This window comes from Mauremys reevesii, linkage group 4 (genome assembly GCF_016161935.1).
Source record: "Mauremys reevesii isolate NIE-2019 linkage group 4, ASM1616193v1, whole genome shotgun sequence".
In the NCBI taxonomy this organism is placed as follows: Eukaryota; Metazoa; Chordata; order Testudines; family Geoemydidae; genus Mauremys; species Mauremys reevesii.
In genome coordinates this window covers 57,122,572-57,146,796 of record NC_052626.1, presented here as the reverse complement: position 1 = coordinate 57,146,796, position 24,225 = coordinate 57,122,572, and the positions used below count along the sequence as shown (strand labels likewise).

Sequence of the window (24,225 nt, the reverse complement as noted above, 5' to 3'; positions counted from 1 at the left end):
CTCTGGAAATTTTCACCACATGCGTCTGACGAACTGGGTATTTACCCATGAAAGCTTATGCTCCAATACTTCAGTTAGTCTATAAGGTGCCACGGGACTCTTTGTCGCTTTTTACAGATCCAGACTAACACGGCTACCCCTCTGATACTTAAACATTCTAGATATATAAATGGTAGTTTTTGTTGTTTTTAATAATATCCTGAATTTCTATAATGCTTTTATTTCTTGATCCAGAGTACTTAATTAATTAAGCTTCACAATATGGTTGTGAGGTAAGGAAGAGATGTATGCACCATAAAGAGCAATCTCTTCTACCATACAAGAACACTACAACCAAAGTAGGGTAAGACACAAAAAAGAGTATTGTACCCAATAAACCCATTCAGTAAATGTAGACAGACAGAATGCAATCACGCGTGTTTAGATTTGATAAGGACAATGAGGCTACAGAAGAGTTACTTACCTTAAAGTAACTGGAGTTCTTCAAGATGTGTGCTCCCTAACTGTATTCCACTTGAGTTGTGCATGCACTCTACATACCACTGACAAGAGAATTTTTACTAGCAGTCCATTGGCCTGCGACCCTCTCTCCTCCTTGTGCTTCAATCTGAGGGCATAAGTGGTTGCCATCAGCTCATAACAAAGCAGGATGCTGCCCAAAATCCACTTGGATAGTCTTTGTGAGGTAGTAACTTCCCCTCTCATGTATCTCACAAAGGAAGGAAATAGCCTGGGAGATTTGCAGAAGAATGTCATCCTTCATAGGTAGAAGGCTAAAGTTTATGAATACCTAGAGAGGGGAGCTTCTTTTCCTCTCTGATGGGGTGAGGCTTCAAATAGAAGACAGACAAGTGGATCATCTGGTTCAGATGGAATTCTAAGTTTCCTTTTGTGGTGAATTTGAGGTGTAACCTCAAGAAAACCTTGTTCATATGGAAGACTGTGTAGGGAAGGACAGTCATAAGAGAACACAGCTCACCTCTTCTGGCTGAGGTGACTGTAACCAGAAATGCAACTTTCATAGAAAGATGCATGAATGAACATGAGGCTAAAGGTTCAAATGTGGGGTATTCATCAATGCTGATAGGACACGATTGAGGTCCCATATCAGGTTCAGTTTCAGCACTGGAGAAAAGGTTCAGGACAGACCCTTCAGAAGTCTTGCTCTCATAAGGCAGAATGTCTGCCTACTGGATAGTGGAAAGTGCTAATAGCTGCCAAGCATACTTGCAAGAAGCTGATGGATAACCTTAACTTCTTTAGAGAGAGGAAATAGTTCAGAATAGTAGGGATCTCTGAAGATTTCAGGGGCATCTGACAATGCTGGCACCAGATAGAGAATCTTTTCCATTCTGCTATGTAACATTTCCTTATGGATCTTTCCTACTATCGTCAAGCATGACTTTTCTAGATCCGTCATTCATCCAAATGCCATATTGTTAAATGGAGGGATGCAGGGTTGGAGTGTTAGATCCTGCCTCTATCCTGAGTCAATAGCTGTGTTAATAGCTGAATATGGAAGCACAGATGCAAGGACATCTGGAGAATGCTCAGGAGCCAGAATTGCCTGGTAAACCACGGTGCAATCAATAGCACTGATGTTCCATTTTGCCTGATTTTCCTTAGAACTCAAGGTAAAAGAGGGATGGGTGGAAATGAGTACCTCAGCTATTCTGATCATTGAGCTAGAAATGCATTCCCCCTTTAACTGTGGCCCCAAGCTGCCTAGGTCAGGCACTTCTTGTTCTCTTGAGAGGCAAAGAGATCCCATGATGGGAATTGCCACTGCTGAAAGCACCAATTTGTGTAGTTCCTAGTCATGGTCTCTGGTGACGTCTGCTGAGTCTGTCTACCAATGTATGGTGCAACCACTGCAGAGAAGGTGATCTGGTGACAAATGCACCAGTTCCAGAGGTTGACTATTTCTATGCAAAGGAGGTTGGCCCTTGCTCTCCCTGTTCTGCTGATATAATAAACTGTTGTCATGTTGTATGCCATGACTTGAATGTGCTAGGTTCAAATAATGGAATAATTTTCAGGCTTCATATATTGAATGCAGCTCCTGAAGGATTATGTGCAACTGGGATTCTTGGTGGTCCAGGTACCCTGTTCAATGTGTTTGTTGAGGTGGGCTTCCCATCTTGGTAGGCAGTTATCTGTAATCAGTATTTTTGTGGGTGAAAGAGGGACAAAGGGCACTCCCATGCATACTCTCTCCCTGTTTTCCCATAAGTCAGAACTCTGTGGGGGAGCGTGATGAGATGTTCACCCCATACTTGCCCTGAAACGGTTAATGAAGACAAAGAAAGGGGCTAATTAACCCAGCAGACTATAGCTGAGAGGAAATCAGGTGGGTAAATAATCCTGGGACTGAGTGAGGGAGCCCAGCTGGGGAAGGTTGAGCTAGGCTGGGGTTATGAAGACAGGAAATTGGCAACAGAAAAGGGGGCTGCTGGGAAAGTCTGCAGTCACTCCCTGGGAGAAGGGAGGTGCATTTGGGCTGGCAAACCCAGTGAAAAAGGAAGCCAGAGAGGGAAGACAGGGCTCAGGGAAAGGCAATAAGGTCTAGAAGGGAACAGGCCTTGACTGCTGACTAGAGGGTCCCTGAGCAAGAATCTGGAGTAAAGTGTGGGCCTGGGTTCCTCTGCCAGCCACTGACGGAGTGGCACTATGAATAAGAGAATGGGAAGACTGCCTAGGACTGCTGGTAAGGAAAGACTTTGATACCCCGGAAGGTGAACCCACTTAGTGACTTGGTCAGAGGGCTGAATCACGAAGAGGCTACAGCAACTCATGGAGTGAGAGAGGAGCCACAGACACAAAGAAAGAGGCAGAGGCAGTGGACAGCTCTGGGAAGGGGCATTGACCTCATGAGCTATTCCCCAGAATGACCAGGAGGAGGCACCAACCTAGTGGTGAGTGGAGCACCCTGTCACAGGGAGTGAGATCATTCTGTCCAGATTGTGCTTACTTGGCATGTAGACTTTCATAACCAAGCTGTAGACATCAAAGTCAAAGTTTCGCGATACGTACACAAGGCCATGTACTCTAGGAAGGTGAGACTAGTCTGAATTGCTGTCTGGGGGTACAGCAGGAGCTGAGTGATGAGGTCTTTCATACACTAGAATCTGTCCCGAGGTAGGTAACCTTTGGCTCTGATTGAATGTAGGGGTGCTCCAACAAAGTCTATAGTCTGAGTAGGAGCTAAAACTGATTTTGTTATGTTTACTTGGAACCCTAAGGAGTGTAGTAGTCTCTGCAGGGGCAGGTTTGTCATCCATACTTCTTGATACGATTTCCCTTGGAGCAGGCAGCTGTTGATGTAGGGGAACACTGATGAATCCTCATAATGGGGGGAGGGATAGCTCAGTGGTTTGAGCATTGGCCTGCTAAACCCAGGGTTGTGAGTTCAATCTTTGAGGAGGCCACTTAGGGATCTGGGGCAAAAATTGGTCCTGCTAGTGAAGGCAGGGGGCTGGACTCAATGACCTTTCAAGGTCCCTTCCAGTTCTAGGAGATTGGTATATCTCCAATTATTATTACCTTTTAATGCAGGTGAGCTGCCACTATTGACAACACCTTCACAAATACCCTCGGTGTCATCAAGAGGCTGAAGGGGAGCACTCTGTATTGGTGTATTACTAGGCCTAAGGTGAATCTCAGGAATCTCCTGTGTATGGAGTGGATCACTAGGTGGAAATAAGTGTCTTTTACATCAAGAGCTGTGAAGCAGTCACCGTTGTTTAGCAAGGGAATTATAGAGGCCAGGGTGATCATTCTGAAACTCAGGTGGTGGATGAAGATGTTCAGCTGTCTGAAATTTAGCATAGGCCTCCAGCCCCCTTTCTTCTTGGAAATGAGAAAATGACTTGAGTAAAATCCTTTCCCCCTATGTTGAAGAGGTTCTGGTTCTATGATTTCCAGATGGAACAGAAAGTCTACTTCTTGTCTGAACATCTTCTTGTGAGAGGGGTCTCTAAAGAGGGAGGAGGAAGGATTTTTTTGTGTGGGGAATCAGAAAGAAACTATTGTATAATGGTGGTGATTATCTCCAGAACTCATCTGTCTGATGTTGTATCGTACCATGCCTGGGAAAAATGAGTGAGGCAAATGGTGTGTAGGAGTCTTGAATAGATAAATGTGTCGGGGGACTGATTTGTAGCTGTTGAAAGTCCCATCAAAAGGATTTCTTGGTGGGAGGCTGGCACTAGAAGGAGAATGCAGGGGGTTGTTGTGTTTATTGCACTACATTCTCTGGTGTTTCCTAGGAAGCTTATAGGTCCTTTGATGGCAGAATGGTTGAGGGGCTGGTCATTGTCCATAAGACTGAGTCTTGCGGTATTTCTTCTGTGGTGCTGGAGTACAGCTATCTAGTGAGCAAAAAGTTGCTCTTGAGTCTTTGAGGGATTATAGTGATAAATCTGCATTCTCACTTAAGAGGTTATTTCCCTCAAAAGTCAGATCCTCCACAGTGGAAAGGACTTATTTGGGAAATCTGGAAAACTGGAGCCATGAAGCTCATCTTTTATGACTATGGAAGTTGCCATCAAGCACAAGGCTGTATCTTCTTCATCCACTGAAGACTGGAGGGCCAATCTAGCAACTTTTCTTCATCTATAATTATTTGGAAATAAAATCTATCTTCTTGAGGGAGTTTGTTGTTGAATTTAGAGAACTTATTGTAATTAATAAAATCATGTTTTGATATTAAAGCTTAGTAGTTTGCTATGTGGAACTGTAAGCTTACCAAAGTCAAATGTTCTCCCAAAGAGATCTAAACATTTGGCCTCCTTATCAAGGGGTGCAGATTTGGGATGGTGTTGCTTCTTTCTTTTGGTGATAGCTTGCAGCAGTAAAGAGTTTGGAGTGAGATGTGAGAGTAAGTATTCTGTCCCCTTCAAGGGAATGAAATGTTTCTCCTCCGTTCTCTTTGGAGTGGGAGCACAAATAGCAGACTATCTTGGCACATTCTAATATGGTCTCACTAATTCACAGTGCCATTTTACTGGGACCAGCTCTCTGAAAGATATCTAGGAGTTTATGAGAGTGTTCTGTACTTCCTCCAGGGGAATCTGCAGAATGTTTGCAATTCTCCTCAGGAGGTCCTGGAACTGCTTGTAGTCATCAGGTGGTGATGGTGAGGATGGCATGACCACTTCATCATGAGGACGATAACCTCTCAGGGGTGAGTGATTCTGCCTGATCGGGTTGTTCCTTCTCAGAGGGCTGAGGTTCTTTCCTGTGTGTGGAAGCCTATCTAGGTTCCCAAAGTGAGCTTATTGATTTGGATGTCTCATATACAGATCCCAGGGACCCCAGTAAAGCCAGTACAAAGGGTCATACGGGAAATGAAAGGGTGCCCATGGAGAAGGTACCAATAGTCCAGAGTTAGGTAGTTTGTCCTATGAGAGACGGAAGGGGCCCAAAAGATCTTAGAGACTCCACCAGGGCAGATCCCATGTCTTGAAATTCTCCCACTGATTCTAGACTCAGAGGAAAAAGAAGCTTCTAGATTGATGTGCAAGACTGTTGGTACTGAAGGTTTTATTATAGTTCAACTGGTCAATGGTAATGGTGAGTGGAGAAACTCACCTCCATGGTGAGTGCTGGATCAAACAATATCAGGATTCTAGGTCTGCATAGATAATACGGTTCTATGGTAGAGTTTGTCTAGATCCTGATGCTGGAGAGTGGACTGGGCTTCTTTCCTTTGGAAGTGCAGCTGGTGTCAACTTCAGACAGGAAACAGTCTCCTGTACTGACTCCTCCTCTCTCAGTGTCAGTATTGTCATTGTAGGAGGGTTCTGCTGCCTTCTTTCCCTTACTGGTACCCAGGATGGTCCAGCCACTTTCAGCTAAGGATGGGTTCAGGTCACTTGGTGCTGAGGAATCAGTGCTCCTTGTGAACTCCTGACATCTCTATGCTGGGATACAGTCTCATATGACTTAGAGGGTGACAGAGAGGAGGTCCTCTTTTTGTATGAGGACTTGTAGGGGGATTTTTCAGGTTTCCTGTGAGAGTGTTTGCCCTTACCTTCCTTGTCTCTCTGCTTGAAGAGTCTTTAGCCCTGATTATTCCCAGAGCCAGAGACCACCGTGGCCTCTGTCCAGTGTACTGAGGTGGGAGGGGGAATCTATCGGGCCAGGATCGGACCAAAGCTTCATTGTGCAGTCAATCAAGGATTCTAAGCCTGAACTTATGAGCATGATGGGTTCAACTAGGAAAGGCTCAGCAGATATTGAACTTCAAGGGGATATGAATTCACGGAAGCAACAGAGGCATGTCTCATAGAAGTCACTGACTGGAAAAACCTGGCAGCAGGCTATGCAGAGCTTGAATCCTGGGATCCTGGACAAACTAGGCACCCTGTGCAGGGCAGTGACTGGGTGCAGGGGAAGACCCCAAACTCCTAAAATCTGCTAAACTACTCTAATAAGAAACGATCTAAAACCAGATTTTAAAACTATCTACAACTATGTTTGAACAAGAATGTTAGCGAATACCGAGGACACTGAAGGTTCCATCTCAGACTACAGACGGTAGAAAAGAACTGAAGAGGTGGTTGGTCTGCACTGCTCCTTTTGTCCTCAAATCAGTGCACAAGGAAGGGAGGTGTGTAGGTGGAGATCAATGGACACTTCTAGCAGAAATATCCCAGGCTCAGGAGCATGGTAAGCATGCACACCTTGAGTGGAATACACATAGGGACTATCACTCAAAGAAGAAAAAGCAGACTCCTTGGTTTTATGCTTCATCCAAAAAGTGACATCTCCAGAATCTAACACTACGATAGGACACTGATTCACTACTTACTAAAATCCATAAAAGAAATAATAGATTCAAGCATTTTAACCAGTTGATTGTTTGGTTGGAATGGCAACACCTGAAGATACAGATAGCATGAAGATGAGGTTAGGGGTGACATATAATTAGGAGCAGTGGGTTTTTTTTTAAAAAAAGAATACAATAGCAATAATTGTGGGGACATCCTAATTTACACTAATACATTTATTTGTATATATCACTCAGTTGCTCATTAATATATCCTTGAGTAGATTTCTGTAGGTATTTTATTATAAACTATATATGTCATTAGAAGTAAAGTGATTTATGATCAGAGGATGTCAGACTAAGTTACACTTTAATGTCATTTACTATGCTAATTGCTAGCTTCAAATGTTATTCAATGCACTTCTAGCACCAATTTTTCAGCCTGGTGTAAACTTGCCTCCATTTTTGTGAGAGCAAATAACTGCAAGTGCAATTTCGTAGATGATGCCACTTATATTTCTAAGTGAAGTTCCTGACTGCATTTGCAAATAGGAACATTAGACATCGTAATCACCTAAGTTGAGGTGGATGCAACATATCATCTGAAAAAGTGGAGGACAGTGTCTGAAAAATCTGGACCCTAATATTTACTCTAGAGAGCTAATATCAGCAGGAAATAAAGAATAAATATGTGAAGAAATAACAATCTGCAGAACTGTTCTTTGAAGTGATTCTTGACAACCGTATGATTTGTAGCTGGTACTGTAATAAAGTAAGAACCTGGCCAATTTACCGTGTATCCAGTGTCTGAGCCAAGATGTGCAGACAGCTCACCATTGTAGTAGCATCACTCCCTGTTATAATAAATAAAGAACATATTATTCTGAACAATATATTTTGCTTTTAACAAATATTTCAGTATGTGCAAATGTACAAATTTCATGACTCTTAATTATATATCAAATTCACGTGCGATGGGAAGGCCTACAATGCCCCCTGCTTAAAAGATCTTTTAGAACTAATGGTTTTATTCCCTCCCCCCACTGCCTTCTCTCCTTATTTTCCCCCTTGAGATTGGGAAGAATGAACACAGGGGGAGGGATAGCTCAGTGGTTTGAGCATTGGCATGCTAAACCCAGGATTGTGAGCTCAATCCTTGAGGGGGCCACTTAGGGATCTGGGGCAAAAATTGGTCCTGCTAGTGAAGGCAGGAGCCTGGACTCAATGACCTTTCAAGGTCCCTTCCAGTTCTAGGAGATTGGTATATCTCCAATTATTATAACAGGGTGCATACTTTATTTCAGAAGGTGCCATTTCTGTCCCCTTCATATTGTTTTGTCTTTCCCTTTTGCTGTTCTTTTCCTTTTTGTTTAAAACTTCTTGGATGCCAAGAGCAGCCACTGAGAGGCAGGTGCTGAATGGTTAATGAAAAAATAAAATATGGAGGATAGTCCAATTGTGGGAAAAAATATCTCCATAGAAGGCATCATGTTAAATAAGAGGTGGTATAGGGGCCCTACACATATGCTATATGGCCCCCATCCTGCAAACTCTTATGCATGTGTTTAACTTTATGCACCCAAGTAGCACATTCCATGACCACCACTCCCAAGAGGAGGAGACGGGTGGTGGTGGTCGGGGACTCCCTCCGAAGAGAGATGGGAATCATCCATCTGCTGACCAGACCGGCAGACTCGAGAAGCATACTGCTTGCCTGGAGCTAGAATCCAGGATGTGACGGAGTGTTTGCCGAGACTGATCAAGACCTTGGACTGCTACCTCTTCCTACTTTTCCACATGGGCACCAATGATACTGCCAAGAATGACCTTGAGTAGATCACTGAGGACTATGTGGCTCTGGGAAGAAGGATAAAGGAGTTTGAGGTGCAAGTCGTGTTCTTGTTCATCCTCCCTGTTGAAGAAAAAGGGACTGTCGAATTGTGGAGGTGAATGCGTGGTTATGCAAGTGGTGTCGGAGAGAGGGCTCTGGATTCTTCAACCATGGGATGTTGTTCTGGGAGGAAGGATTGCTAGGAAGAGATGGGATCCACCTAATGAAGAGAGGGGAGAGCATCTTCGCAGGCAGGCTTGCTAACCTGGTGAGGAGGGCTTTAAACTAGGTTTGCCAGGGGATGGTGACCTAAGCCCAGAGGTAAGTGGTGAAGTGGGATACTGGGAGGAAATACAAGGAGGAGGGTACAAGACAGGAAGCCTCCTGATTCATACTGAGAAAGCAGAGCAATCGGCTAGTTATCTTAGGTGCATGTACATAAATGCAAGAAGCCTGGGAAACGAGCAGGAAGAATTGGAAGTCCTGGCACAATCAAGGAACTATGATGTGATTGGAATGACAGAAACTTGGTGGGGAAGTTCACATGACTGGAGCACTGTCATTGGATGGGTATAAACTGTTCAGGAAGGACAGATACGGGAGGAAAGGTGGAGGAGTTGCATTGGACATAAGAGAGCGGTATGATTGCTCAGAGCTCCCGTATGAAACTGGAGAAAAGCCTGTTGAGTGTCTTTGGGTTACGTTTAGGCGAGAGCAACAAGCATGATGTCGTGGTGGGCGTGTGCTATAGACCACCGGATCAGAAGGAGGAGGTAGAAGAGGTTTTCTTCGGACAACTAACTGACGTTTCCAGATCACAGGCCCTGGTTCTAATGTGGGACTTCAACCAGCCTGACATCTGCTGGGAGAGCAATGCACAGACAATCCAGGAAGTTTCTGGAGTGTGTTGGGGACAACTTCCTGGTACAAGTGCTGGAGCAACTGACTAGGGCCGTGCTTCTCTTGGCCTGCTGCTTACAAACAGGGAAGAATTGGTATGGGAAGTAGAAGTGGGTGGCAACCTAGGCAGCAGTGACCATGAAATGGTTGAGTTCAGGATCCTGACAAAAGGAAGAAAGGAGACTAGCAAAATACGGACTCTGGACTTCAGAAAAGCAGACTTTCACTCTTTTAGGGAACTGATGGGCAGGATCCCCTGGGAGGCTAATATGAGGGGGCAAAGAGTCCAGGAGAGCTGGCTGTATTTTAAAGAAGCTTTATTGAGGGCACAGGAACAAACCATCCTGATGTGCAGAAAGAAGAGCAAATATGGCAGGTGACAAGCTTGGCTTAACAGTGAAATCTTCGGTGAGCTTAAACTCAAAAAGGAAGCTTACAAGAAGTGGAAATTTGGAAAGATGACTAGGGAGGAGTATAAAAATATTGCTAGAGCATGCAAGGGTGTAATCAGGAAGGCCAAGGCACATCTGGAGTTGCAGCTAGCAACGGACGTGAAGGGTAACAAGAAAGGTTTCTACAGGTAGGTAAGCAACAAGAAGGTGGTGAGGGAACGTGTGGGACCCTTACTGAATGGAGGAGGCAACATAGTGACAGATGATGTGGAAAAAGCTGAAGTACCAAATGCTTTTTTTGCCTCGGTCTTCACAGACAAGGTCAGCTCCCAGACCGCTGCACTAGGCAACACAGTATGGGGAGGAGGTGAGCAGCCCTCAGTAGTGAAAGAATAGGTTAAGGACTACTTAGAAAAGTTGGACATGCAAAAGTCCATGGGTCCAAATCTAATGCATCCAAGGGTGGTGAGTTGGCTGATGTGATTGCAGAGTCATGGGCCATTATCTTTGAAAATTCATGGCAATCTTGGGAGGTCCTGGACAATTGGAAAAAGGCAAATATAGTGTCCATATTAAAAAAAGGAAAGAAAGAGAACCCAGGGAACTACAGAAAAGTCAGCTGCACTTCAGTCGCCAGCAAAATCATGGAGCAGGTCCTCAAGGAATCCATTTTGAAGCACTTGGAGGAGAGGAAGGTGATCACGAACAGTCAACATGGATTTACCATGGGCAAGTCATGCCTGACCAACCCGATTGCCTTCTATGATGAGATAAGTGGCTCTGTGGATATGGGGAAAGTGGTGAACGTGATATATCTTGATTTTAGCAAAGCTTTTGATACAGTCTCCCACAGTATTCTGCCAGCAAATTAAAGAAATATGGATTGGATGAATGGACTATAAGGTGGATAGAAAGCTGGCTAGATAGGTGGGATCAACGGGTCGCGATCAACGGCTTGATGGCTAGTTGGCATCCAGTATCAAACGGAGTGCCCCAGGTCGGTCCTGGGGCCAGTTTTGTTCAACATCTTTATTAATGATCTGGATGATGGGATTAATTGCACCCTCAGCAAGTACACAGATGACACTAAGCTATGGGGAGAGGTACGCTGGAGGGTAGGGATAAGGTCCAGAGTGACCAAGAAAAATTGGAGGATTGGATCAAAAGAAATCTGATGAAGTTCAACAAGGACAAGTGCAGAGTCCTGCACTTAGGAAGGAAGAATCCCATGCACCGCTACAGGATTGGGACCAACTGGGTAAGCAGCAGTTCTGCAGAAAAGGATTAGAATCTGGATGAGAGTCAGCAGTGTGCCCTTGTTGCCAAGAAGGCCAACGGCATATTGGGCTGTATCAGTAGGAGCATTGCCAGCAGATCGAGAGAAGTGATTATTCCCCTCTATTCGGCACTGGTGAGGCCACACCTGGAGTAGTGCATCCAGTTTTGGTCTCCCCACTACAGAACAGATGTGGACAAACTGGAGAGAGTCCAGCAGAGGGCAACGAAAATGATTAGGGGGCTGGGGCACATGACTTACAAGGAGAGGCTGAGGGAACTGGGGCTATTTAGCCTGCAGAAGAGAAGAGTGTGGGGGGATTTGATAGCAGCCTTCAACTACCTGAAAGGCAATTCCAAAGAGGATGGAACTAGACTGTTCTCAGAGGCGGCAGATGATAGAGTAAGAAGCAATGGTCTCAGGTTTCAGTGGGGCAGGTTTAGGTTGGATATTAGAAAAACTATTTCACTACGAGGGTGGTGAAGCACTGGAATGGGTTACCTAGGGAGGTGGTGGAATCTCCATCCTTAAAGGTTTTAAAGGCCCAGCTTGACAAAGCCTTGGCTGGAATAATTTAGTTGGTGTTAGTCATGCTTTGAGCAGGGGGTTGGACTAGATGGCCTCCTGAGGTCTCTTCCAACCCAAATATTCTATGATTCTATTATTTAATTCAATGGAACTACTCACTGGAGTACAGTTAAGTATGTGCATAAATATTTGCAGGTTTGGGGCCTAAATATACATATTAAACACTTCTGGCCAGGGTGTCAATCCTGCTTTCTTTATGCTGTTTGAAGACATTTTTCTTTGTCTCTTTAATACCTCTAAATTTCTTTTGATTCTATCCGGTAATTATCATACAATCGGGTTTGTTATTTTTATCCACTCTCATTTCCATGCTTTTTGCAATATGAAACAGAAGCACTGTGACACACTGAAATGAGGATAAGGGTTTTCATTAACCACTTTCCATGACACAAGGCACTGTGATAGCTTCTCTTAAAGGATCATGAATCAGTTACAAGATGGTAATTTATAATCTTCAGAACACAGTAAATATTTTTCAGGATAGCTATCTGGTTTCCTTTGCAACACATATACATGCAGAAATTATATCAGAGGTAATAGCCCAACAAATTCAGATACTGAAGATACTATAAATTATATTGAATGAAAAGACATTTAGAAAGATAAATTAGACATTTAGGTCACAATTTGGAAATGGGACCTGCTAGCACTGACTCCTCCACCTATGAGATTTCCACACAGGAACAGGTAGGTGTTCATCCTACTGGATTACATTGCAGGATTAGGACCTTATTAAGCATTTTTTGTGCTGCTTTTTGTAGCAGAAAGAAAGAGAAGAAATTTTGCTTAGTGTGAATACAATTATAATTGGGTCTAAATCCACTTTGAGTCTTGGGCCCATTTCAATACATGGGTCTGAACTTTGTAGCTAGTGATGAGCCTGAGCCACAATTTCCTTTTACTGATATGGAATCATATTCATTATTACATATATTTAGAGACATGTGTCTGTATTAATCACTTTACTCCACACTCCCTGTCCTTTCATTAAGTCTTGTCTCCTCAATTCTATGATAGTGCAAATAATTAATAATATATTTAAATTGTGAGTGGCATGGAACTGCGATCTTACATGCAAAGAACTCTAGAGCTATTTGGAAGTTTTCTGACAAAACTGCCTATTCGAGGAACTGAATAGTTTCACTGAATCTATTAGAGATTGGACAAAACTTTTGTCAAAACACAAGCATTGGAAACCTGCTGGTGGTCCAGAGGCCACATCTCTGCCAGTCCCTAGAGCTCCACCTGGAGCCTGGGCTCACAGGGCTGCTAGGTTTCCCTGCTCTGCCGCAGCAGCCCTGGAAGCCATGACTGGAGCTGGGGCTCTCATGTCTGTTGGACATCTGCAGCAGGGAGCCTGGCAGACCGCAGTCTCAGATTGAGCCAGGGCTCTCAGGGCAGCTAGGCTCCCTACTTCACAGTAGCTCTGCCTGGAAGTTTAGTGAAACTGACATTCTTGTGTTTCACTGCTGCAGTTCAATGCATAGCAGTCATGAAACTGACAAGAATATCAATTTCACACATTTCCTTCTGAGACCACCATGTTTCCAAAACAAAAATTTTGAGGGGTGATAGTGGATATAGTGATTCAGAAGAAATGTTGGTAAAATTTGCTTTTGCTCTAAATTGGAAGGAAATACCTAAATAAAATGCACACACCCTGCCCTGGAGTTTTGGCCACCTATAAATATCTGTGTGTTTCATAAATATTAACATTAATAACAACAATATTGAGGCTTTATATATCAATTTAAGCATCAGAAAACGTAATTTTATTTTTGAATCTTATCTAAATTTCTTTACCTAATTTCTTAGCAGACCATAAGAAAAAAGTGGGTTTATTTCACATAACTCTACAACAAATTAATCTTAATTTATCAAATTCAGCTGACACTAAATATTTTAATTATTAGCATAAAGTAATTTTTTGTGAAAGTTATGAGCAAATGAAAAAGGCAGAGATTCAAATGGAATCTCGATATTAACTCACACTTCACCTGAGGCTACTGACGCCTGTTACACTACTATACTTTATATATTCTAGCAAAGTCTATTTTCAGTTACACATTTGTTGCTCCCATTGACTATACTGGGATTGGAGCATGTGCACCAGAAAGCAGAACTGTATCCAGAAAATGTGAAAAGTTTGAGTTGTTACAGAAATAATGAAGTTAACAGCCATACACCACTTATTTCCCACCACAAATCATATTGCTCATAGGTTATAAGCCTTAGATATATTATAGGAAGCACAAAATGTTATAAATATAACTTCATCAATATCCCTTAATAACTTACCGAAAAGTGAAATCCTATGTCTAACAAGAGCAGCAAGTTTGCAGAATAGGCTAAAGCAGAAAAGAATGCAAAATAGTAGAAGACACAGAGATTAATGTTTTGTTTAGAACATGAGGTAAAGCAATAACGAGAGAATAGCGAGATTACAAGAAGTGAAAGAAAGGTACACAGTAGTTCCCTGAAGGTATATTTTCGATCACATAATGAGAATAAGCAACCAGATACTTTCATCTGGCAATAATATCTTCCAGAATAACTTTTAGTCTAAAAAGCACCTCAAAGATTAAATGTGTTTCCTTTAATTACAATAGTTAGCAGCAACTGTATTTTATATGGCTGAATCTCTCTCTAATGGTTGTAATTTTTCCCTCATGGTGAATAACATATAACAATAACAATAACATTGCATTGTTTTATTTGACATATGAGAACGATAAATGCATGTTAACAAACTTAAGATAATTTAAAATGTTTTCAGAAGATACTGTTTATAAACAGTTTATCTTTTTGTGTTTCCAACAGTCACGATAGGTAAAATTAATGCTGAAATATTAACAGAAAAAAAAAGAGTGGTTCTAGCAAACACTGTCTTACAAGTTTAGTTTCAATCCATAGTAAAGTAATGTAATAAATGAGAGAAAATTCACCTAACATCTAAAGCAGTGTTTTTCAAAGTTCGGGTTGCGACCCAGTACTGGGTTGTGGCCTGTAAGGCAATGGGTCACTCTGGTCAGCACTGCCGGCAGGCACGTTAAAAGTCCCATCACCAGTGTTGCCCAGGTAAGGCAGCCTAGTGCCTACCTGTTCAGATACCGCACTGCTCCCTGGAAGCGGCCAGTAGCAGGTCCAACTTCTAGGCAGGGGGGCCATGGGGCTCTGTGCGCTGCCCCTGCCCCGAGCACTGGCTCTGCACTCTCATTGGCCAGGAAACAGCCATTGGGAGCTGGGGGGCCGTGCCTGAGGGTGAGAGCTATGTGGAGCTGCTTGAGCGCCTCTACCTAGGAGCCTGACCTGCTGCTGGCTGTTTCTGGGGAGCCGCTGACCAGGAGCTGCCAGAGGTAAATCCGCACCCCAATCTTCTGCCCCAGGCCTGAGCCCCCTGAAACCTGGAACCCCTTCCTTCACCCAAAATCCCTCATCCTCAGCCTCACTCCAGAGCCTGCCCCCCAGCCCAGAGCCCTGACTCCTGCCTGCATCCCTGCCCCAACCCTGACCTCCAACCTCCTGCCCAGCCCTGCACCCCCCCCCAACTCAGAGCCCCTCCTGTACCCCAAACCCCTCATCCCTGGCCCCAGTCCAGAGCCCTGACCCCCCTCCCGCACCCCAGCTCCCTGCCCCAGCCCAGAGCCCCTCCCACACCGCAAACCCCTCATCCCCAGCTCCGTTGGCTCATGGGCATCAACAATTTTCTTCAACTGGGCCCCCAGAAAAAAGTTTGAAAACCACTGATCTAAAGGGTAATGGAAACCATAAGCAATAACTAGCATAGGTTTCTAAACAATAAATTTTCTATTTGTAATAGATTTAAAAACTGGAGATAGCTATAAGAAACTGTAATAAATCTATCTAAGGTACTTTTATTGCTCTCCCGTTGCTATAGTATTTAAGCATCTTCTTATCTTTAACATATTTATTCTCACAATACCCTGGTAAGGTAGGAAAGTTGTATTATCCCCATTTTACATATGGGGAATGGAGGTATATAAAAGTGCACAAGGAGGTTAGACAGCTAATTCCCGTTGAACTCACTTAGGTGAATTTGTGAATCCCGCTATGCATCTTTAGGCACCTGGTGTCTCATCCAAGGTCACACAGGAAGTCTGTGGCAGAGCAGGGAATTTAATTTCTGAGTTCTAATCTAGTTCCCTAACTACTGGACCATTCTAGAATGTATTCTTATGTAATATATTTGGAGCTCAGTAAAGCATTTTATATTGTGTCTTGTGAAATTGTATTTGAAAAATTAATTCAAACTGAGTTGGATAAGAACACTGTTGTGTGGGCTGAAAACTGGCTAAAAGACCATAAACAAATTTAATGATAAATGATAAATTAGAGGATTAGAGGTAAAGATAAATCAGTGGACAAATTGGAGAAATGAGATTAGTGGATTCAATGTTTAGGTCTAATCTTATTAAATATCTGAATTAATCATCTGGAAGAGAGAATATACAGCACATTAATGAAATTTATAGCTGACGCTAAACTGGGAACAGTTGTGAACATTAGTCAGGAAAGTGGAATAAAACAAATTAATATAGAGAAAGATTGGAAACTTAGGCAGAAAACAGGAAAATGAAATGCAGCTTGGCAAAAGACAATCTCATACATCCAGGGAAACATAATATGAAATACATACTCAATGACAGGAAAAAAACTGGGACACAGTAATGTGGACAGAGATTCAAGGCTCACAGTGGAGAGTGAATTAAACATTAATTTGCAATGTCAGCTGGTTGCAAACAAGTCTGATGTAGTTTTGTGCTGAGTATGTAAGGACAACATATTAAGAAATAGGGAGGTAACTATTCCTCTTTTTTAAGTTTCTCATGCAAAAAACGGTTACTCACCTTTTAGTAACTGTTGTTCTTCGAGATGTGTTGTTCATGTCCATTCAAAGTAGGTGTGTGCGCGCCGCATGCATGCCAGCCGGAAGATTTTCCCCTAGCAGCGTCCGTAGGGTCAGCCCTGGCGCCCCCTGGAGTGGCGCCACTACGGCACCCAATAAAGGGGCCCGCCGACCCTCCACCCCCCTCAGTTCCTTCTTGCCAGCACTCCGACAGAGGGGCAGGAGGGTGGGTGTTGGAATGGACATGAACAACACATCTCAAAGAACAACAGTTACTAAAAGGTGAGTAACCATTTTTCTTCTTCGAGTGGTTGTTCATGTCCATTCAAAGTAGGTGACTCACAAGCCTAACCTTAGGTGGTGGGGTTGGAGGTCAATGCTGACTGGAGTACTGCACGATCAAAGGCGGCATCAGCCCTAGCCTGGTGCGTGATGGCATAGTGCAACGTGAACGTGTGGATTGAGGACCACGTGGCAGCTCTACAAATCTCCTGAGTTGGGATCTGAGCCAGGGACGCCGCGGAGGAGGCCTGTGCCCTGGTAGAGTGGGCCGTAACCGGAGGAATAGGGGTTTTGGCTATACGATAGCATTCCCGTATGCAGGCCACGATCCACGAAGAGATCCTCTGACAGGAGACCGGGAGCCCCTTCATTCTATCTGCCACCGCAATGAAGAGCTGGGTCGACCATCTAAACGGCTTTTTCCGTTCAACATAAAAGGCTAGGGCCCTGCGGACATCCAGGGAATGCAGCCTCCACTCCTTACCGGAAGAGTATGGCTTTGGATAAAACATCGATAGGAAGATATCTTGTCCCATATGGAATTGGGAGATGACCTTGGGAAGGAAAGTCGGGTGAGATCTAAGTTGGATCTTGTCCTTATAGAAGACAGTGTACGAGGGTTCGGATGTCAGTGCCCTGAGCTCTGATGATACCCTCCTTGCTGAGGTGATCGCTACAAGAAAAGCGACTTTGTATGACAGGTACAGCAGAGAGCATGAAGCCACGGGCTCGAAGGGAGGACCCGTGAGGGCAGAGAGGTAGAGTGGTTCAGGTCCCAGGTTCAGGTCCCAGGTAGGAGCTGATTGACGGACATGCGGAAATAGCCTGTCCATGCCCTTAAGGAAACGACCAACCAGCGGGTTTGCGAACACCGAGGTGCCCCCTTCTCCTGGGTGGAAAGCCAAGATGGCCGCTAAGTGAACTCAAACCAAGGAGAGGGAAAGGCCCAACTGTCTCAGGTGGAGCAGATAGTCTAAGATAACAGGAACTGGGGCCTGCAATGCTTCCTGCCCTCGCCGACCGGACCAGATGGAGAAGTGTTTCCATTTGGCCAGGTAGGTGGCCCTGGTTGAGGGTTTTCTGCTACCGAGCAGCACTTGTCTGACCTGTTGGAAGCATTGCATCTCCACCAGGTTCAACCATGGAGCAACCAGGCTGTGAGGTGGAGAGATTGCAAGTTTGGGTGGCGAAGGCAGCCCTGGTCCTGTGTGATCAGGTCCGGCAGCAGGGGCAGCATTAGGGGCACTCTGGTGGACATGTGCAGGAGCGACGTGTCCCAATGTTGGCGCGGCCATGCCAGTGCTATCAGGATTACATGGGCGTGATCCCTGCGGATCTTGAGAATTACCCTGTGTATCAAGGGAAATGGAGGAAAGGCGTAGAACAGCCCTTCCTTTCACGACAGGAGGAAGGCATCTGACAGAGACCCCGGGCTGTGGCCCCTGAGAGAGCAAAACTGCTGACACTTCCTGTTGCCCTTTGAAGCAAACAGGTCTAACTGGGGACGACCCCAGAGCCGGAAGATTGAGCGTACTACGTCCCGACGAAGGGACCACTCGTGGCCCCAGAAAGAGTGGCTGAGAGCATCCCCCAGGCCGTTCTGTTCCCCTGGGAGGTAGAACGCCATCAGGTGGGTAGCATTCTGAACGCAAAAGTCCCACAGCGCGAGGGCTTCCCTGCACAGGGGAGAGGAGTGTGCACCCCCGTTTGTTGATATAGAAGACCGCTGTTGTGTTGTCCGTGAGGACTGAGACACATCTGCCGGCCAGGTGAGATTGGAAGGTAAGACAAGCCAGGCGAACAGCTCTCAGCTCCCTGACGTTGATATGTAACTTGAGGTCCTCCTGCGACCACAAGCCCTGTGTCCTGAGATCCCCCAAGTGCACTCCCCATCCCTGATCCGAGGCATCCGTCACCAGGGAGAGGGAGGGTTGAGGGGTGGTGAAGGGAACACCCAAGCACACCTTCTGTGGGTCGAGCCACCATTGGAGAGAGCTCAGCACCACCTGGGGAAGGGTCACCACTAAGTCCAGGGGATCCCTGGCCGGGTGGTATACCATTGCTAGCCAGGATTGTAGTGGGCAGAGCCGGAGTCTGGCATGGCTCACCACATAGGTGCACGCCGCCATGTGGCCCAACAGCTTGAGGCAGTTTCTTGCCGTGGTGGTCGGGGAGTGGTGCAGACTAAGAATGATTTCGGACATGGACCAAAACCTGGACTCCAGAAGATGCGCTCTGGTGTGTGTTGAGTCCAGGACCACCCCTATAAATTCTATCCAGGGTGGACTTGGCCTCGTTTAAGAGGAGGCTGAGCTCGAGGAAGGTCCGCCTGATGAAAAGCACCTGAGCTTCCACCTGCTGCTTGGAGCGGCCTTTTATAAGCCAATCATCCAAGTAGGGGAATACCTGGATACCCCACTTGCGTAGAAAGGCCGCCACGACTGCCATGCACTTCGTGAAGACCCTTGGTGCCACCGATAGGCCAAACGGGAGCACTGTGAACTGCAGATGGGCGTCGGCCACGACAAACCTGAGGTACCGACGGTGTCGGGGGATTATGGCAATATGGAAATATGCGTTCTTTAAGTCGAGGGCGGCATACCAATCTCCTGGATCCAAGGAGGGAATGATCGAAGACAGGGAGACCATGCGGAACCTGAGCTTTTTCACAAACTTGTTCAGCCGCTGAAAGTCCAAGATGGGTCTGAGGCCCCCTTTTGCCTTTGGTATTAGAAAATACCAGGAGTAGAAGCCTCTGCCCCTGAGCTCCTGAGGAACTTCCTCCACTGCCCCTGCTATGAGGAGGGACCGCACTTCCTGAATTGGAAGTTACTTGTGAGAGGGGTCCCTGAAGAGGGACGGTGAGGGGGCCTGGTGGGGCTAGGTTGGGGAGAGAGAACTGGACAGAATATCTCCTCTCTACCGTGCGAAGCACCCAACTGTCCGACGTGATTCAGGACCAGGCATGGTAGAAGGGGGACAGACGTGACCGAAAGGTAGGGAAAGAAGGATCCGTAGTCCTGATCGGTAGGCCGTCCTCAACCGTACCATCAAATAGGGGGCCTAGGCCCCGACGACGGCCTCGGTTGGCCGGATGCCTGGCTGGAGGGGTGGTGCTGGTGGCACCTCTGCCCATTCCTGCCCAGTTTGCGCCCAACCTCTGGACAATTCTGAGGCTGGTAAGGGCGCGGGGCCACTTGCGGCCTAAACTTCCTACGTTGGGTTGCCAGGGTATGCAGGCCTAGCGAGCAAAACGTAGCCCTCGAGTCCTTTAGACTATGCAGACGTTTATCTGTTTTGTCCGAAAACAGTGTCTGCCCTTTGAAGGGGAGGTCCTGGATAGTCTGCTGGACCTCATAGGGGAGGCCCAAGACCTGGAGCCAGGCTCCCCGCCTCATGACCAGACCTGTTGCCATGGAGCGTGAGGCCGAGTCTGCTGCATCTAGGGCAGCCTGAAGGGAGGCTTGGGAGATGAGCTTTCTCTCTTCCACCAAGGCCGAAAATTCTGCCCTCGAATCCTGGGGAAGGAGCTCGGTAAACTTCGACATGGCCGAACACATGTTATGGCCATATCGACAGCCTGTATTTTTGTGATTTAGGCCTGCCATGGAGTACACACCTACCAGTAACCACCTTCTGAGCCCTTGGTCTTCCCTTTTGGCTCTTTGTTCTTTGGCATTGCTCCTCCCTTTCCCCTGGCTGGCTGCCCCTACAGTAGTGGGGAAAGGGAAGGGTGTGTGGTGTATGTGCTCATTTGAGGCAACAAAATAAAAAATCTCTGTTTTCTTGGGCAGTAGGGGCCAATGAGGCTGGCGTTTGCCATAAGGTGCGGGACGTGTCCTCTATGGTCTTGATCAATGGTAGGGCCACCCTGGATGGTCCCGATGGAGCCAGGATGTCCACTACCAGATCTATGTCCACCTCAATTTCCTCAGCCTGGATTGCGAGGCTCTGAGCCGCTCGCCTGAAGAGTTGCTGAGGGACCCTAGTGTCTTCCAGGGCCGGTGCTGTGGCCGTGCCCGCGACCGTCTCATCCGGGGAAGAAGAGGAGGAAATCACTTGGATCGGCCCGTCCTCCGGTGCTCCCAGCCCTTCGGGGTCCAGCGGCACACGGTACCGAGGTTGGGGGGCCGGTGTCAGTTCCAAATGTGGCACCGCGGTCGCCAATGAACGGCTTGGCGTGTCTGGTGGCACTTGTTGAGTATGAACCGTGGTCGCCGCCGGTGCCGATGCCTGACTAAGGGTGCTGAAGTTTGATGCGGCACACCCCTGCCCGGCGACGGTGCCAGTGGAGGAGGCAACTGCGCTAGGGCCATCGATGCCGAGGAGACTGAGGCCGACCTGAAGCAAGGACCAAACGCATGGCCCACTGACTGGTGGTAGGCCCAGGGGGTCCAAAACAGCCACTGAGAGGGCGGTTGCCATTGCTGCTGCCACTGAGGTGGGTGCCGCTGGTGGCTCACCCCCGAAGTCCATCTCCTGCTCCGCTACCGGCTGGAGCGATAGGAGTCCGCCTCTGAGTCTGAGTTCTCTGAATAAAAGGACCTGCGGGGGAGCGGCACCCGTCGTCACCGGGGAGTGGCGCAGAGCTGTCTCTCTGGTCCGGTGCCATCCAAGTGGCACGGGACGGAGAGGGAGGTGACAGCATAGCCGGCTTGCCCCTAGACTGTATTGGGGGATGAGCTATGGTCGGCAACTCCCTGCCACAATGCGGGGAGGCCGGTACTGGGAGTCTCAGCAGGTCTGAGGCCGCCTCGAATGCCTCCGGCGTCGAGGGTGGACACACGTCTCCGCTAAGGCCCGCTAAGGATGATGGTTGCTCTGGACTCGACCGTCCTCTCTCCAGTGCGGGAGTCGACAGAGCAGCCGGGGGCTGTAGCCCAGCCTGTCCACTTGTACCAGCGGACGGCGTCGACCTGTGGAGGTCCTGGAGGGGCAATCGCTCCCTCACCGACCTCTTCTTCTTAGTGGGCACCGGGGAGGCCGAGCAGTGCCGCACTGAGGCCGACTTCTTATGACCTGACTCCCTCTGGTGCCGGGTTTTAGAGGATTTGGGCTGGGCCCTAAGTCCTGATGCCGGTTCTGGGGTGCTCCGCACTGACGATGATGTGCTGGGAACTGTGTCGGCCGGCTCCGGGTCCAAAGGTGGCCGCAAAGCAGCCTCCATCAGAAGAACTCTAAGTATTTGTGCTCTGTCTTTGAGAGTTCTGGGATGGAAGCCCCTGCAAATAGTGCACCGGTCCCTTTGGTGGCTCTCCCCGAGGCACCGCAGACAAGCAGAGTGCGGGTCACTCTTTGGCATGAACTTTCCGCAGTCCTTGCAGAGTTTAAACCCGGGAGACCCGGGCATGCCCCGGCGGGGCGACAAGTAGGTGGTTGGGGGGAACCCCCAACAGCAAGAACTATGTACAACTAATCTAGATAGACTAGCTATATACACGAACTATATACACGAGGTTTTTTGGACACTGCTAAACTTGCTATCAGCAAGCGAAGTTCCAGCTAGCCGTCACCGGCAGTAAGAAGGAACCGAGGGGGTGGAGGGTCGGCGGGCCCCTTTATAGGGCACCATAGTGGTGCCACTCCAGGAGGCGCCAGGGCCGACCCTACGGACGCTGCTAGTGGAAAATCTTCCGGCTGGCGTGCACACGGCGCGCACACCTACTTTGAATGTACATGAACAACCACTCGAAGAAGAATTACACTTACAATAGCTTGTTCAGCTTTGAGCACCACTTTGCCAGAAATATATTGATAAACTAGAGGGAGTTCAGAAAAGATCAACCAATATTCTCAATGAGGGGAAGGACTGACTCATTATGAAATTAAGAAAAGGAAAATGTAACTGAACACTAGGAAAAACTTCCTCACAATGAGATCTATAAACCTGCAGAATAGTCTCAGAAGAGAAATGGTGAAAGTACATCACATAGGACTTTCAAAATTGGACTGGACAATGCACAAAAATACAAACTCTTGAACCATGGCCCAGTGCTGGGGCTTTGACAGTGTCTTGGTGAGGGCCGAAACTCTAGTTTTTAATTTTTAGCTCTTGAAAATAAACAAATGAAACTTTACATGGGATTTTCCTTTACACTCCCTTTGTTCTTATTCGAGCTCCAACTACAACCACACATGCATCTAACAGAGCTATGTGGGTCAAACAGGTTTCTTTGTAGTGACTCCTCTCAGCTACGACGACATCAGCAGGAGGGCAGCGAGATGATGTCTCCTCTCAATGGTACCCAGCAAATGCAGAACCACTGGGGAGGGGAGAGCAGGAAGGAAGGGGAGGTGGCAGCATATGGCTGCTTCAGAGCCTTGTTGGCAGGGAGATGGGACAGGGACAGAATATGGAACAAGGGCTCAAAGGGGAATAGACCAGATGAATAGGAAGGAGAAACAGAGGACTTAAGGGGGTATAATGGGAAGGAGTAGAAGAATAGAGGAGGATGTTCCAGGACTCTCTCCAAACAGTTCCCAATGCCCCAGACTTCTACTACCTCCCAATAACATCCTACAAGGATGCCCCAGTCCTCTCTCTCAGTCCCGAATGACCCTCCAGGCTGCCCCAAAGCTCAGTCCATTGAAACGTGTCATGGTAAGTCTATTATAATGATAGGGATAGCTGGGAGCTGTCTCTGTGTTTAGGTTGTCTAACACTTCCCATTATAAAAAGATTCTTGTGACTTTTTTCTGAAAAATTATTGAACAGCTTCCTCATTCCCTGAGCACTGTCCATCCTGTGTACCTGCAACCTAAATTTTGGCAGTCTATCAATGAAACTTAAATAATGTTCTTTTAGTGTAGTTTTTATATCTAATATTTTTATATTTCATTAATGGCTGATAAAAATAAGATCATCATCTGTAGCTTCATTGAAAATGGGGCTGTGAGTTCAATTGCTGTGATAAAATTGGGGCATAATAGTAAAATGTTTGAGTATTACTGCTATAACAGTCTTGCACCTGGCAGAGAGACGGACTAGATGATCTTGCTGGACTTCCTATCGCTAAATTCTGATTCATGTAATGTCTGGCTGAGGAAATGTTCATATTAAACAATTTCACTTTAAGTTTCTTCTTATGTTCCACTTCTGCCTTACTCTGATTACGACAGCTGCTATCCCCCATGCTGCATCTTCTTTCACAAAAGTATTCCACATTGCAAGGCCTGGCTGTATCCTTTCAATGTGTGATACTTTAATCAATATTTTACTTTTGCAGCTGAAGCCCCATGCAAAGCGAAATAAAGAGTTACTTTCTTGCCATGGCTTTAAATCTAGGTATTATGGTATGTCAGGATTTGGACACAAAC

The 24,225-nt window shown here is 46.5% G+C and overlaps 1 protein-coding gene across 1 annotated transcript in view; it reads right to left on the bottom strand.

The window, feature by feature from the left end:
* Positions 1-24,225, bottom strand: part of RYR3 (ryanodine receptor 3) — a 637,001-nt gene that overhangs the window by 158,087 nt on the left and 454,689 nt on the right. The window contains 2 exon segments of the mRNA XM_039536203.1: positions 7,566-7,626; positions 14,058-14,107. Coding sequence (XP_039392137.1) covers positions 7,566-7,626; positions 14,058-14,107 — 111 coding nt within the window.